At 32.9% G+C, this 16973-nt stretch overlaps 1 protein-coding gene across 1 annotated transcript; it reads right to left on the bottom strand.

Moving 5' to 3' along the window:
- Positions 1-12493: 12493 nt before the first annotated feature.
- LOC120183231 (ATP-citrate synthase alpha chain protein 1-like) lies at positions 12494-16062 on the bottom strand. The gene is made up of 13 exons (XM_039187964.1): positions 15979-16062; positions 15752-15864; positions 15034-15210; positions 14782-14943; positions 14596-14676; positions 14320-14371; positions 14118-14232; positions 13938-14019; positions 13641-13736; positions 13427-13528; positions 13093-13209; positions 12892-13008; positions 12494-12778 (listed from the first exon to the last, which is right to left on the bottom strand). The coding sequence occupies exons 2-13, from the start codon at positions 15848-15850 to the stop codon at positions 12707-12709; spliced, it is 1272 nt and encodes a 423-aa protein (XP_039043895.1). The 5' UTR covers positions 15851-15864; positions 15979-16062; the 3' UTR covers positions 12494-12706.
- Positions 16063-16973: the final 911 nt, after the last annotated feature.

Here is a 16973-nt window from a genome sequence, read left to right as displayed (position 1 = left end):
ATTTTAAACACTAAGTGAAAATAGGCCAGTTAAACCTAATTCTCTCCTAAGTTTCCAAAATCTTTCTTTGTCTAAGGGTTTTGTAAAGATATCCGCTAATTGGTGCAAAGTATCAACAAATTCTAGAACTATATATTCCTTAGCGACATGGTCTCTAATGAAGTAATGTCTAATTTCAATGTGCTTAGTTCAAGAGTGTTGGATGGGTTTTTTAGTGAGACAAATAACACTAGTATTATCACACTTGATAGGAATGGTACCTACTTCAGTTCCATAATCAAAAAGTTGTTGTTTCATCCATAAAACTTGTGCACAACAACTACCGACTGAAATGTATTTCGCTTCAGTGGTAGATAATGCAACACAATTTTGTTTCTTTGAAAACCAAGAAATCAACATATTTCCAAGGAATTGGCAAGTACCGGAGGTGCTTTTCCTATCTAATTTGCATCCTCCATAATCCGCATCAGAAAAGGCATGCAAGCTAAAGCTAGAGTCTCTAGGATACCAAAGTCCTAAACTAGGAGTATCTTTAAGGTATCTAAAGATTCTCTTAACAGCTAGTAAATGTGATTCCTTAGGGCATGATTGAAATCTAGCACATAAGCAAACACTAAAAATAATGTTCGGTCTACTTACAGTTAGATAAAGCAAAGAGCTAATCATTGACATATATAATTTAACATCCACACATTTACCTCATTCATCTTTGTCAAGCTTTGTTGATGAGCTCATTGGAGTGTCATGAGGTTTCCCATTTTCCAGTCTAAACTTCTTGAGCATGTCTTTGACGTACTTAGCTTGATTGATGAAGATGCCATCTTTTCTTTGCTTGATTTGGAGTCCCAAGAAAAAAGAGAGCTCCCCCATCATGTTCATCTCGAATTCACTTTGCATTAGCTTAGAAAATTCTTGGCAAAGAACATCATTAGTATAACCAAATATTATATCTTCAACATAAATTTGAACTATTAATAAATTTTTACCTTTATGCTTTAAAAATAATGTAGTGTCAACATTCCCTTTTGAAAAACCTTTTTAATTAAAAAATTTGACAACCTTTCATACCAAATTCTTGGAGCTTGTTTTAAACCATAAACGCTTTTGTCAATTTAAGAACATGGTCTGGAAATTTTGAATCTTTAAAACTAGGAGGTTGTTCCACATACACTTCTTATTTTATAAAATCATTTAAAATGCACTTTTAACATCCATTTGATATAATTTAAATTCATGAAAACATGTAAATGCTAATAACATTCTAATTGCTTCCATTCTAGCTATGGGAGCGTATGTTTCATCATTCTATGCCCTCTTATTGAGTCTACTCTTGAGCAACAAGTCTAGCCTTGTTTCTCAATATATTACCACTTTCATCAAGCTTATTCCTAAATACCCATCTAGTACCTACAGTAGACTTATTACTAGGCCTTTCAACTAATGTCCATACTTTACTTCTCTCAAATTGATTTAACTCTTCTTGCATAGCCATAATCCAGTGTTCATCATTTAATGCTTCTTTAATATTCTTAGGCTCTATGCATGAGATAAGTGCAACATAGTTACAAATATTTCTAAGAGAAGATCGAGTTGTTACCCCTTTGGATGGATCACCTATTATTTCACCATCCTTGACATAGTTGTATTCCCTTGGGTAAGAGACTTCCCTTTCTTCAATGGTTGGATTCTCGAGAGGATCTTGAGTTTCCATATCTTTCGTTTCTTCCTTTGATGATGGTTCTCCAACGTCATGTCCAACATCATTTATGTTTATAATACCTACATCATCATTCATACAAGAATCCTTCATCGGAAAGGGATTATCATCGAAAACAACATGTATAGACTCTTCTACAACTAAGGTTCTTTTATTAAATATTCGATAAGCTTTAGAATTTAAGGAATAACCCAGAAAAATTCCTTCATCACTTTTAGCATCAAATTTTCCAAGATCGTCTTTACCGTTGTTTAAAACAAAACATTTACATCCAAAAGAATGAAAATAACTAATGCTAGGCTTTTTATTTTTAAAAAGTTCACATGGAGTTTTCTTCAAAATAGGCCTAATCATTACTCGATTAATAACATAACAAGCGGTATTTGTGGCTTTCGCCCAAAAATATTTTGGCAAATTATTTTCACAAAGCATAGTTCTAGCTATTTCTTCTAAAGTTCGATTTTTCCTTTCAACAACTCCATTTTGTTGAGGAGTTCTAGGTGCAGAAATATTATGGCTAATACCATTAGAATTACAAAACTCAGTAAATCCAAGATTTTCAAATTCAGTTCCATGATCACTCCTAACACTAGTTATAAAGTAACCTTTTTCGTTTTGAATAACTTTTGAAAATGTGACGAATTTTTCTAATGCTTAATCTTTAGTACTTAATAATAGAACCCAAGTATATCTAGAATAGTCATCTACCAAGACAAATGCATATTGTTTTCCACCCAAGCTAGTAGTTTTAGATTGCCCAAAAATATCTATATGGATCAATTGTAATACTCTACTAGTGGATACGTCATTAATGTATTTAAAAGAAATTTGCTTTTGTTTTCCTTTAGCACAAGAATCACAAATTTTATCATTATCAAATTTCAGTTTAGGCAACCCTCAAACTAAATCTCCTTGAATCAATCATTGCAAAACACTCATACTAGCATGTCCTAGTCTCTTATGCCATAACCAACTATCATGGCCATCCTTAGCAATTAGGCATAAATTAGTCATATCTATAGAGTCTAAATGCACTATGTATATGTTTCTTATTCTATGACCAACAAGCATAATCCGATTAGATGCAATGTCAATGACTTTACAACCATTAGTTTCAAACATGACATTGAATCCCTTATTGCATAATTAACTAATAATCAAAAGATTATGCTTTAATCCATTCACATATAAAACATTTTTAATTTGTATGGAAGATGTATTACCTATTGTACCTATACCTTCAATGTGACATTTTGAATTATCACCAAAAGTCACTTCTCCTCCATTTTTGGCATTAAGCTCTATGAACCGGCTTTTGTCTCCGATCATGTGTCTTGAGCATCCACTATCAATGTACCATGAGTTTGAATTTGTTTCCCGTGACTTGTAGCAATGCTCCTTTTCCTACAAACATAGATTAATTTCTAATTTTTGGTATCTAAATTCTTTTGGGTCCATATTCATTAGTTTCCAAAATCCTAGTCCCCTTAGGTATCCACTTGTGTATGATATCCTTATCTTTAGTAGTAATGAGTTCTTTAGGTTTAAGGTTCGTTGAGGACCTTAATGATTGTAGTTTCTAAAACTTTTTCTAACAAAGTTGGTTTTTGAATTTTCTCCTTTTTCAAAACGTCTTGATCCAACTTTATCAAAAGAAGCTTTAAGATCATCAATTTTCTTTTGATGATCATCATTGACCTTTGAAAGTAAATTATGCAAATCAAAATTTTTCTTTTCAAACTCTTCTAGTTTGATTTGCAAATTTTTTATTTTACTTTCAAGATCATTGTTGGTCTTGGATATGAGATTATTTTCAATTTTCAATTTCGAAATATCATTTTTATATTTTAAAAATAATTTCTCATAATCCGAAGCCAACCCATTATATTCCTCTAATAACTCATTATAAGATAAATCATCTAAATCAAATGAGTTAGATGTTACCTTAGAATCTTCCCCGAATGCCATCAAGCACAAGTTTGCTACTTCTTGTTCCTCTTCATCGGAACCTTCTTCATCACTCCATGTAGCCACGTGAGCCTTGTGCTTATTCTTTGATTGACCATTTCTCTTCAATTGTGGGCAATCATATTTGACATGCCCCGGTTTTGTGCATTCATAGAAAATGATCTGGTCTTTCTCTTTTGGTTCATTTTTGAAGTCTTCATTTCGTTTGAATTTTCTTCCTCGGTTTGGCCTCATCATTTTTCTAAACCGTTTGGCAAACAATTCCATCTCCTCGTCATTTTCATCTTCATCCGAATCACTCTCATCTTTTGTTGATTTGAGAGCAACTCCCACGTTCTTCTTCTTTTTCGTCTCCTTCTTTGACTCGTTTCTTTTCTCAAGATCTTCCTCTTCTTTAAGCATCATTTCATGTGTGAGGAGAGAGCCAATAAGCTCATCGAGGGTCAAAGATTTTAAGTTTTTAGCCTCGATGATTGTCATTTTCTTTGATTGCCAAGCTTTTGGAAGAGAGTAAACTAACTTTCTTACAAGCTTGACATTTGGAATAATTTCTCCATATGATTTGAGACTATTGACAATCGTGGAGAATCTATCCGTCATAGCTTTGACATCTTCATCCGGTTTCATCCTGAAATTTTTATAGCTATGAGTTAGAAGACTAATTTTAGATTCTTTTCCCTCGTTTATGCCTTCATGAGTGACTTGTAGTTTGTCCCATATCTCATTGGCGGTTGTACAAGATGAAACTCTCCCATATTCATCTGGTCCAAGAGCACAAAAGATAATGTGGATAGCTTTGGAGTTGAGCTGGAACATTATTGTCTCTCCTTCACTCCATAATCTTGGGTGAGTGGAGGGTTTGATGTATCAATCTTCTATGACATTCCATGCTCCCATGTCACTTGTTTGAATGAAATACATCATTCTATTCTTCCAATAAGCATAGTTAGCTCCATTGAAGAAAGAAGGCTTGTTGACGGGCATTGAATCGAGAATGAAGTCGGAGTTTGCAGAAAATTGAAAGTAATTTGCACAACGATTTAGAGTGGTTTGACTTTCTTAACCAAAGTCTACATCCACTACCTTAGCTATCCACACTAAGGATTTTCCAACAAATTCACTAATTTGTTCTTTCTTTTGAGGATAAAGAGTAACCTTACAACTCCCTCAAGAATTATACCCCAAATTCTTGAGCACACTCTTTTTCAAAGAGAAATACACAAATTTGCAAACTTTCAAGGAAAACCTCACAAGGTAGATTGTTTGCACAATTCTAGAACAAAGAAAGAACACTCAAGAATGAATACAATTGAGTACAAGTAGTGTTCTTGAAACCAAAATGAATATTGAATGAAAAATAGGCTTGAAGTGCTAAAACAATGAGTTTGATGCTTTATCTTTGATTCTCTCTTGATTCTTGTTGATTGTGTTTCTTGTTCTTGATCAATGGCTTCTAAGATTGTTTAAATACTCCTTGGATCATTTATGAACGTTGGGATCATTAGTAGAGTTAATAGAGCCGTTTAAGTGTGAAAACAATTAATAAAACAGTGGGAGCATCTGGTGCATCGATGCATAGGGCTAGTGCATTGGTACACTATGTGTAAAATTCAAATATTTCGACCGTTGGAAGATTTAGTGCATCGATACACTGAGGGTGCATCAATGCATAAATATGCTTCGATGTTTTGAAAAAGCCTGGGTACATCGATGCATGGCTTGTGCATCAGTGCATAAAATCAATTCGATGTTTTAATAATACATGGAGTGCATCGATGCATGGTATGTGCATCGGTACACAAAAGCTATTTGATGTTCAATTAAAACAAGGGTGCATCGATGCATTGATTTATGCATCGGTACACTTACCTGAAAAATTGATTTTAGGCTCGTTTTTTGTTCAAAATACTTTGTGAAATTTTTTTCAAAAATATTTTAAGTATAAAACACAATTTTACATATTAGTAAAGATTGAAATTGATCTTGAAAGACTTGGAGTAATATTTTGATATTCGAGTAATTAAATCGAATATACTTAGAAAATCATTTGAAAAATCTTAAAATTCATTTAACTTAATTTGTTATATCGAAACATCTAAATGTTTTCAACAGGGTCGAACATGAGGGAGAGCAGTTTGATTTTTTTTGCCGTCGTGATCCAATCCAAAAATTAGAAGTTTCTATTCGACCCGATTCATTTAGGTATTTAATGATATTTTATCCGTCTAAAACATGTCTTGGATTTTGAGGTAAGAACTCGATTTAACCCGATACAAATAATTTTTGCAATTGATATATACATATGGTGGATTTTTTTTGCTCTGCAGAATCAAATTTATTAATAAAACCTAAGATATGAGTCTCATTAAAAACATCCACTAAACTTTATTATTATAATATTTTGACCAACCTAGATGAGGCATCAATCCAAAAAAAAAAAGAAGCAAAGAATCAAACACTTGATAAAGTAAAAAAAGAAAAATGCATGCAATGTTGTAAACGGAATCAGTCAAGGCGTTGGACTTACCGAGCAAGGTCGACGACAGCGTCCGAGGAGAGAGTAATAGTGTCCTTGTGGCGGTGGACACTTCCGATTCTTTTGTTGGAACCGCCGTTTCAACACCAAACACCATCTTAGCTTCCGCCAAAAGAGATTAAGCTCCGACTTGCTCGAGTTACGAGGAGATTTTTATCTCTTTTTGAAAGGAAACAAAACAAGTTTAGGGTTCATGCCTTTGTGGAATGGAGTACGGACGCATACACACACAAATATGTAGGTGAAGATGAAATGGGAGAGCTAAAGGATTTGGTTACAATGAAACAACATAACATCAATCGGTTCAGTCAGTAGCATATACGTTAAAAATAACAGCGAGGTTAACTGTAATTAGATAAAAAAAATAACAATTGATAACGGAATCAATCATTATTATAATAAAATTGAATATTGTAGTAGTTGGATTAAAACTATAATAGCATATATGTTTGTCTTTAAAATTAATATTTGATTCGAATTAATCGATTAAGAATTATTTAGTATCAAGATTTTGGTTGCTTCTGCTCTAAGTTTCACATTATTTATGCAGCAGGCAGGAAACTTGTTAATCGAATACGAAAGCTATAATTTCTGTGCTCTTTCCCACAACTACTAAGCTTTTTCGATAATGAACCAAAAACGAAAGATGATATGTATAATTACAATAATGATTAAATAAAACGAGAACATAAATAAAATATATACAAATTTTACGTAAAATATCCTAAATTAAAAATATTAAAAACAAATGATAAATTGTGTATCCATCATAGTTTTCCATCTTTTCCAACCAAGCGATTTCAGTAATGAAAGAGAATGTTATTTTCCCTAGAAGTCTCGAATTTGAACAATTATGTCTGTATCGCATGTGTATTGTTATTACCTTATATTCACCATCAAATTATTAAAAGAAATCAAACTATTTACTTTATCATTTTGAAAATATTAATTCATAAGATAAAGATTTAAGTGTTAATAAATATTTGCATGCAATTGAGTAGGAACAAACCATTCGTGAGTTAATATGGTTAAGTTCAGGGGCGGATGCACTACGCCCCCTAACGGTCAAGTGTGTTCCATTATTTAGAAAAAAAATATGAAATTTAGTTTAATATCTTAAGGAAAATGGAAATTTTTTTTTGCATACCTAATATTTTTTAAAAATATTAAAATTTTGGATCACAATCTTAATTTTTTTTACAACTCGTTACGTTATGAGTATGTTGCATTAAAACGTAAGAAATTCCGTGTTTTCTATTCTTATTTTTTTAAAACTAGAAAATAGAAGTTAAAAGAATTTTTTTTCATTTAATCTTAATTTATTTTAATTTCAGAATAATTAGATCCAGAGACGGAACTAAAATATAATCGTAAAAATAAATCTTCACTTACGAATCATCAATACCTCTAATAAACTTAAAAGTAAATTACTTTATGCATTAGGGATGAACTTTTTCTCTTCACAAAGGAGATTCTAATATTATCATAAGTTATATTTAAATTTTAGGGTAAAATATACAAACGATCCCCGACTATAGGGTGTTGAGTCCCTTGACTATCAAAAGTTACAAATGGTCTTTCGATTATAGTATGTTATTTTTTTAGTCACTCAACTATTAAAAATTACAAAATAATCACTCAACTATTCACTATGTAATGTTCGTGCTTTTTTTTTACCGATGAGTTTCTGTAGGGATCTTGAAGCTATTGTGGCAAAGTATTGGTGGCAACATTCGACTACCAGAAAGGGAATTCACTCGTGCACTTGGAACGAGCTCTGTAAACTGAAAGAAGGAGGAATGGGCTTTAGAGACTTTGGCAAATTCAACATTGCCCTCCGGGTTAGCGCAGGTTGCTTCGTTCTAAGTACTTTCGAAGCATAACATTCCTCAAATCTTCCCTCGACTCAAACCCTTCACTAATATGGAGAAGTATCTGGAGCTCTGAAGGCCTTCTTGATAAGGCTTGATTGAATACAATTAAATAGTTAAGTGGTCTGATTGACAAATTGAAATATTGGTGGTAAAAATAAAAGGACTAAATAGTTAAATGGTCAATAGTATAATTTACCCTATAAATTACTTTGGAGTATTCCCTCCCCTTAAAATTTTGTTGTGGAAGTTTACTCTTAATTTTATATTATGTACATATTTCAATATAATCATAATATATATATATATATATATATATATATATAATTAACTTTCCAAACAAATAATATATAATATTAACACCTAATACAAATGTTTAATTATTATATACATAATGAACTAAGAAAACGAAAAATAAAAACACCATTAAATATAAAGATAAAAGGGCAACTTTTGCCATCATAGCATATCTAATTCATAAACGAAAAAAAAACACCATTAAATATAAAGATAAAAGGGCAACTTTTGCCATCATAGCATATCTAATTCATCACATTCGTCCCTATCGTATTTTCGCATCAATTTAACCATTCGAAGTTGTTTAGTTGTATCATTCTACACCCTACCCTTAACTTAAAACCCTAAACACCAAGCTATAACCCATAAACTCTAACCCCTGACTTAGGGTTTATAATTTAAGAGGCATTTGGGTGGGGGGATGTGGGATTCCCATGGGAATGGAATCCACATTCCCCCGTTTGGTTAGCCTGAGAATCTCATTCCCGGTAATGTAAAATTACCAATAGTGGATTTTTTGGGGTATATTATCGGGAATGTCATTACCTCCCTTTCCTTAGGTATTGTTGGATTACCGGCGTTTTGGACTAAAATATCCTTAAATTTTTTTTTCTTCAAAAATATCCTTCTTCTTTCATTGAATAATAAAAATTCTACGAAGGTTAAATTACAAATTTATCCTTAAACTATTTTAGATTTACAAAAAAAAGTCTATAATTAAAATTTTATATAAAGTTTAGGGATTAAAATAAAATTTTACCATTTCATTAAACCTTTTTATATTTTCAATTTTGTAAAAAAAATATAAATTTTATGAATTTAATTTTTTAAAGAAAATATAAAAATATTTTGCAACTTTTTAAAAAACAAATATATAATAAGGACAATTTGGTCAAATATATATTCCAATAATCTTTTATTCCTTTAATCAAACACGATAATCTTACATTCATGTTAAACCAACCAAACACAAAACACAACATTCCAGTAATCCTATTCTCTGGTAATCTTACATTCCCACTGGTAATTAACAAATGAAAGAAGAAGGATAAATTAATGTAAAAATACAATGTCTACACATATCGAATATGTTTCATCCTGTCTTAGCAAAAGCGAAAGTAAATAAAATTAAAATTAAAAATAAAATAAAAATTTTGAGACTCGGACAAAATATAATGTCTACACATATCGAATATTTTTCATCCTAAGTCCGAATATAATCCGATCTAATACTTTGAAATTTCAACTCAAATTCAATTTTATTTTGTTATCACTTTGATAAATAGAGGCTAAAGTGAGAGTTTTCTTTTATAGTGGCAAATGAAGGTATTAAACCCCCAGTAATCTGATACAGGTATGTACAAGTTCCCTGTTGAACAGTTCCAATATATTGAACATGAAATAAATAATATTGCTTAGTATTCCCAAATCATTTTTTTTATTGTAAAAAATCGAGACGGAATTCACGTCAAAAGCTCAAACAGATTATTTGTGGAAATAGAAACAAGGGTAAACTACGTATTTAGTTCCTAAACTATTAATTTTAATCCATTTTAGTACTTAAAGTTTTAAAATTTTCAAAACCATTTCTAATATTTAATTTTTGTTTCATTTTAGTATCTACCATAAAAAATATAGCGCATTTTGTACTTAAACTATTAGTTTAGGTATGCTTTTGTACCCAAACTTCAATTTTTTCAAAACCATACTTAAAGTTTGTTATTTGTTTCATTTTAACACCCTTTCAAAATTTAACGTTAGATTTTTTTTAAAATGGAAGTTTAGATATTAAAACGGACCAAAATTAATAATTTATGTATTAAATTCGTAATTCACCCTAGGAAAATTCGTAGATTTTCAAAACGCAGCTAAATAGATATTTTATTTAGAATAGTAACACGATATTACTACAATACATAACCCCTTTCCCACATAAGAAGGTGCATTATTTTGCAACAAAAGGAAGTAAAAAAAGCCAACAAGTACACGAATAAACCATCTATTTAGCTGGCTCGGTTGGTCCGGTTACTCAACATCATTTCATGGCCTTACTGACGCAGATATACTTAGGAGGATAAGTCAGAGTATTAACACACATGCCACTGCAGCATTCAATAGTGGGAGAGCAGTCTTCCCCCAAGGGTGCACAGTTTTCAGCTGATTTCATCACCGAGAAAATATCGGCGAAAGGGTTCCGGATGTTGGCTCCGGTGATGGCGGAGAAGGGCGTAACCCTGTAACGAGCGGCCATCACCGTCGGAGCCATTGCAGCCAATAGCACCATTGCCACTGCAAGCGAAAGCAAAGCAAACTTCCTGCACTCCATTTCTTACGACTAGTTTAGTTCTTGTAGCGTAGAGTAGATATGAATCCATGGTGTTACCCAATACTCCTTTTTATAGTCAAGGTGGTGGTCCAAAATCTGAGAATTCATACGAAACATGTGCCTATTAATTAATAATAATTCCATAGGGAGTAGGGACCAATGTCTATATTTAAGTAAAAAAAGTTTACCACCTATGACTTTGATGTATATATCTCTTTCAATTTGAAGCCAACTGTGTGTATATATCAGCGGCCCATATCAAGTATGAGAAAAGAGTGTTATTGTATGTTTTGATTTTTTTTTTTTAAAAAAAATTGTTATTAGGGCAAATTACTCTGAATAAAAACTAATATTTACGACTTGTATTGATTTTATCATTAAACTTTAAAACGTTTCGCTTGTAGCACTTAACTTTGATTTTAGCTTCAATATAAGCATTGGGATGTTAACCCATTAATAGTCGGATCACATGATAGTTTAATTCTATTGTGTGCTGATACGAAAGGCAAACGTTTAATTTTTTTTTTTATTTCAAACCATCTTCTTCTTGATCAAAGTTATGGTTTTTTCCGTCCATTTTCAATTGTTTATGAAAATTGTCATTCCTTGATGTCTTTTGCTATCACCTTAAACTATGGTAAACTCGTCTCATCATCTTCTATTAGTTTACCGGTTTAGATTTTTTCGAAAAACTTTTTAAAACTCATGTGATTAATCACAAATCCACCATTTTTAGGGTTTAGGAGTTTTATCGAGTTTGAGGGATTTTGGTGTTTGTTCGAAAATCTGAACAATGAGAAGTATATGCCAAGAAGACTGACAATATACATCAAAATTAGTCTCATCAGACGATTGGAGGAGATTAGAGTATTAAAACGTTGAAATTCTAGATGGATTTTCGTTGATTTTTGAGTGAGTTTCTTAAAAAGCCAGTTCGAGGAGAAGATGAATGAAATACAAATATTTTGATACACAAATTAGAAAGTCAGTTCAAGGAATGACGATAAGCAACTAATGTTGATTGAGCAACAATGACAATCGAAGGAATTGACGATTGTCCTCAGAGTCTAAAATGATACACAAACTAGAGTTCAATGCCTAAAAATGAAATATCTTAAAGTTTTGTAACAAAATTGATATAAAAAACTAAAGTTCACGTGAAAGAACAACAACATTGTCACACCGCTGATGATTTAGTGACCTAATGCTTACATTAAACCCAAAACCAAAGGTTAGTGCCAAATCCGAAGCGATTTAAAGGTTGGGATAAGACCAATATAATATTTTTGTATTTTTTAATAAAATATAGTATTACTAATTGAGTCTTAGTTCAATTATCATCATTGTTATCATAATACTTTGAAGGTTATATGTTTACATATGTTCAAACGCACATATGATTGTACTATCATATACTGTCTAAGATTTTGTCTCGTTACTCTAGTAGGTTCCGAAAAGCACCTCAGAAGGGAGGGAATGGTTTGAAGATCGTGTCGGGCGTAGAGCGCTTACCATGACTTACCTCCCGGTACTGAGGTGTTGCGCAATGACCCGATTAAGATGTCTACACCTTACATGATCGTCGGACCATGCCCTTCCCTACAAGGTTCTCCCCGAGACCCGTCATAAGGTAGGGAGATAAAATCCCGAGCATTCCACGACAGTACCGACTGTGCAATCAGGAGAACCCACCAACGGTTAGTATCCGACTTATACAAGTATGTGTTCGGTACAGGTATCGTGCACAATATCGGACAATAGTAAAGATGAAGTTTATCAGTGGCATTAAGAAAATAATGATGGGAGACAAAGTAGTAGAAAATTTCAAAGATCTTTTATTGCTGACAAATGCCATTCGTGTTCATTCTCAACAAACAATTCCAAATGTTTCAGTAAATATGGACTAAACATCACTTCGTGAGATTTCTAGTTCGATGGCAAAGGAAATCTACTGAAAACGAAAAAACCGAGACAGCACACCAACCAACAACTTAGGCAGCTGCAGTGATGTATTCGATTGCCTGCTGGCAAATACCGGTCATCATCGCTTCCGGACCGTAAACCTACGAGAGCATCACCGAATAAACAAATCAGCAGGTGTTTTTAGTTTGGAAAATGATTTAGACCGATAATCATTTGCGTCTTGTGGTTTATAAGTTATAAATCATAGGAATACCTCAATAGGGATTCCGATTTCCACTCCGAGTTCCCGCATTTTCGCAAGGCCCCTCTGGTAATTGGGACCTCCTCTCCTCACATATATCTGCATCCGCGCGGCTTTGAGCTTTGATTCCTATATAAATTTGCATATCCAGTTAGTATTAACATATAAAGATGGACAACAAGTGAAGCAATACACCACTATAGTAAAGTTCACCTTCTCCTTCAAGGCTCGGATTATGCCGTTAAATGTAGCACCCACGTCAGTGAAGTTAGCTATTCCTCCACCAATTACAAGGGCTCTTTTTCGACCATCAGGGTCTGCGGTTGCACACTATCGAGGAACAATGAAATTATTTGTACAACACAAAAAAAATGCCCATGATGCTTATGACTGCATAGTAAGCTTTATATCTGTAATTACTTGAAAAATATTTCATGGTGTCTTCGAAAATGTTCGAGACAGCGTTAGTCTGTCAAGTAAAAGATCTAGGTTTCTACTTCAGCAACATTATAAATTTATAATATAAATTAAGGGCCAGAGTCCTTACATCAATTACTACTCTGGCATATTGCAATACTTCCTCTTCGTTTGGTGCTCCACCGTATTCTGCATAGTTTCCGAGCTCAGAAGCAAAACCAAGATCTCCGACCTGATTAAACAATGAATTACATGGGTAAATTAAATGCATGACTGATACTCTAAAATTACAGGGTTTAATCCTATCCCTAAAACCGGAGAGAAAAAAAACGAAGATAACCAACTGTATCGGCGTAGATGACACTTGCACCTCCTCCAGCTACCATTGTCCAAATGCGTCCCTTAGGGTTCAACACCGTAAATTTTAAAGACGCACTTGTCTGCAATATAAATATATTTTTTAATCAATTCCATACTTCTGGGTGAAACAATTAGACAACTGCAACGTATATTAGACCACTTTTATCGGAATAACTGGACAGTAAATTCATATACAGCCCAAGTTTTGACTCCAACTGGGTGATTAACAAGTAAAACAAGAATTTGCATACAAGGCCAACTATCTATTAAATCCAATTTACCTTCTCATCTAGCCCATGAATATAGCTTTCAGTTGCACTCATAACTCTTCCAAAAGGCAGTGGAAATTCAATATTACCCCACCTACAAAGAAATGAAATTGCATCAGTTCAATTTTATCCCCTATTCCACGCTGCATTTAAACAATAAATAGAGAAAACTACTGATAAAAGGGGATATACTTCTTGAAGTTCTTGAAAGCAGCAGTGTCATCCAGTTCGCCTCTCATGTCCAAAGGATAAGGCTTTCCAACAACCAGCGTGAAAGGATTCATCTCAAGGAAAGTGAAGTCCAGATCTGACATTTTCAGAGTTGAAAAAGTCAATTACAACTTCCAAATGTTAGTTTGAATAGTTTTAGATGAAAGCAAGATATATATCATACCTTGAAACAGAGTAAAAATCACTTTGATGAACTCTTCAATTTCTCCTTTGATCTATAATAAAAGTACATATATTTAGTTTAAAATTCACAGAGCATTTCGCAGAATGCATACATTGGAAAATCTATCCAACGACGTTTTCCATTGAAAGGCGAAGGAATATGCTCAAGTTAAGCAAAGGAAAATTTAAAGCAGAACTACAGGGAATAGAGAACTAGTGGAAGTACAATCAAGAAGCAAAGACAGCTCAGAAAATCATTGATTATTAGGAAAATCACCTCCAAGGGAAGGGTTGCAACAAGTGGAGCACAAGCTTCTGATGTGAAAGGTGACCCAGTTGGGACAAAGATGGTCTTAACCTGTATGAAGGATAAACAATCTTAGCTAAGAAACTATCAAGGGAAAAACACAAGAAGAAAAACAAAATGTAAACAGAGAAATGGTTTCAGATAATTTCAAAGTGCCTTATCCCAATTCTCTTCAATTTCAATCCCTCCACACTCTGAAAAGCTAACGCTGCAACCAAGTCGCTCAGAGACAATGTTAAGGTAGAACTCTTCATTGTGAGGGATGAAAGGTTCAACAATGAATGTTGTAACAGGCCCCTTGCATCCACCCATTTCTACCTGTAAGTCACGTGCAGTTGACATGAAGTCCAACCCTCAACCTTAATAATGATAAATTAAAGGCTAAAAACCAAAAAACAGAGGGTGAACCTCTTTTCCGAGGCGCTCTTTCACAAAAGCAATAACTTGAGTAAAATCCAGATTTAAGCCAACCAAACCACTCTTCCCACGCTTTCCAAACAGCATATCAGGTTTAACAACCAGTTTCTGCGACGAAAGCCATGGCTCCTTCTCTATTAGCTGGTTGAAATCGGTTGATTCCGTAATCTAAAATCAACAGGCACAACCAAACAAATTACACAAAGTTGAATGAATCAAGGAAGATCAACATCTTAAATTCGTAAAACCAGCAGCACAACCAGATAAATCACTCTTCAATTTCATACAATAATAATAAATCAAGGAATCCAGGAAGATAGATAAACATCCTAAATTCATATTCAAATTTCAAAACTACCTGATCTAGGAAGAATTTTATTTTCCCAAAACTAAGAGTAATTAAAGCAACCGAATCTTCCTAGCTTTATCCTAGATCCGGAAATTCAAAAGGCGAACAATATTTTTCTAGGATTTGCCTTAAAATAATAAGAAACAATAATACAAATCAAACTAAAAATAAAGGAACTGCTGATAAACTTCGAAATGAATAGAGAGATCTAGAACGAATGAGAAATTGAACTAAAAATCAATTCAAATTAATCAACTAAGAAACGCTAATACACTTATACGAATAGAGCTAAATAAAAATCGAAATATCGATGAACTTTAAAATGAATAGCGAGATCTAGAAGGAGAAATTTGAACTGACTTGAGCGAATTTGATTGGCAAATCTTTCCCGGAAAGCCTCTTGAAATGTTCTTTCAACAATCTCTTGGAATCGAACTCTCTGATCTTCTTGCGTGCCATTTCGCGTTTTTTCTTTTCCTCTTGAAAAATCTGAACCTAATCAAAAACTTTGAAATCAAATCAATTTAGATGTAAACAAAATGTAACGAAAATGTAGGGAGAAAAGGAAAGAAAAATGGAGAAAGTGCCGTTGAATAACAAGCGAAGCGGATGGTTGTCCAAACTAGAGAGCAGCTTGGGAGGTAGTTGGTGGTTTGGTGTATTTCTAGTTGCGAATTTGATTTTTTTTTTTTGTATTTATTGTTTAGGTAAATTACTATATTAGTACCTAAACTATCAGATTTTTTCTTTTTAGACCTAAACTTTCAATTTTTTAAGATAACACTTAAAATTTAGTTTTTATTTCATTTTAATACCCTCAATATACGTAGCGCTCAGACCCGAGATCTCAAGAGATAATAATAAATTCTTTAACTACTAACTTTATTAAATTATTATAAAATAATCATTAAATTTTCTCTCATGTTTATAAAATCGGATAAATCTAATCTTTAACAACTTTTCGTTGGAAAATTTTGGTGAAATATCTCTTTCGTATTGTTCTATGTTTGAGCTTGTAGTTGGTCCACGGTTGGTTGCATGCGGTCTTATAATAGTGATGATTAACAAATTTCAAGGTATTATTTGAAGGCAAGCATCCTTGGTGGGGGACTTCCTTTTTATGGTTGCAAAGTAAATTGGTGCAGCTTAAAAATGACTAATCAAAGTAATTATTAAAATAGTTAAATCAAGGGTAAAGTCCCGACTATAGGACACTATTTTATTGAATCCTCAAACTATTAAAAGTTACAAATCCTTTGACCATAAGACATTGTATTGTTGTCCCTCGACTATTAAAAGTTACAAAATGACCGCTCAACTATTCATATGTTTCAAGCTCGGCCTATTTCATTAAAAATTGACGATCGTCTGAGCTGAGCGTTAACATGTTGACCGATATATGATAATCGTTTGAGATTCTAGGATCATATTTTATTGTATCTCAATTAGTATATTAACGTAAATCTCAAATAGTCGTTAATTTTTTTAACAGAAAACAACTAGTTTGGAATATATGAATCGTCGTGTGATTATTTTATAACTTTTAAAAGTTGGGGACTCTACAAAACAATAACCTAGTCCA

This window comes from Hibiscus syriacus, unplaced genomic scaffold (genome assembly GCF_006381635.1).
Source record: "Hibiscus syriacus cultivar Baekdansim isolate YM2019G1 unplaced genomic scaffold, ASM638163v2 tig00112740_pilon, whole genome shotgun sequence".
In the NCBI taxonomy this organism is placed as follows: Eukaryota; Viridiplantae; Streptophyta; class Magnoliopsida; order Malvales; family Malvaceae; genus Hibiscus; species Hibiscus syriacus.
Note: the sequence above shows the minus strand (reverse complement) of the source record. Positions and strands in the feature narration are given on the sequence as shown.

Excerpts from the sequence above, each read along its gene's own strand:
- LOC120183231 (XM_039187964.1), bottom strand. The coding sequence starts at position 15,850 with ATGGCACGCAAGAAGATCAGAGAGTTCGATTCCAAGAGATTGTTGAAA. Across the intron at positions 15,211-15,751 it reads TGCCAATCAAATTCGCTCAA|ATTACGGAATCAACCGATTT; the intron begins GTCAGTTCAAAT and ends TGTTGATTTTAG. Across the intron at positions 12,779-12,891 it reads AAATCGGAATCCCTATTGAG|GTTTACGGTCCGGAAGCGAT; the intron begins GTATTCCTATGA and ends ATGCTCTCGTAG.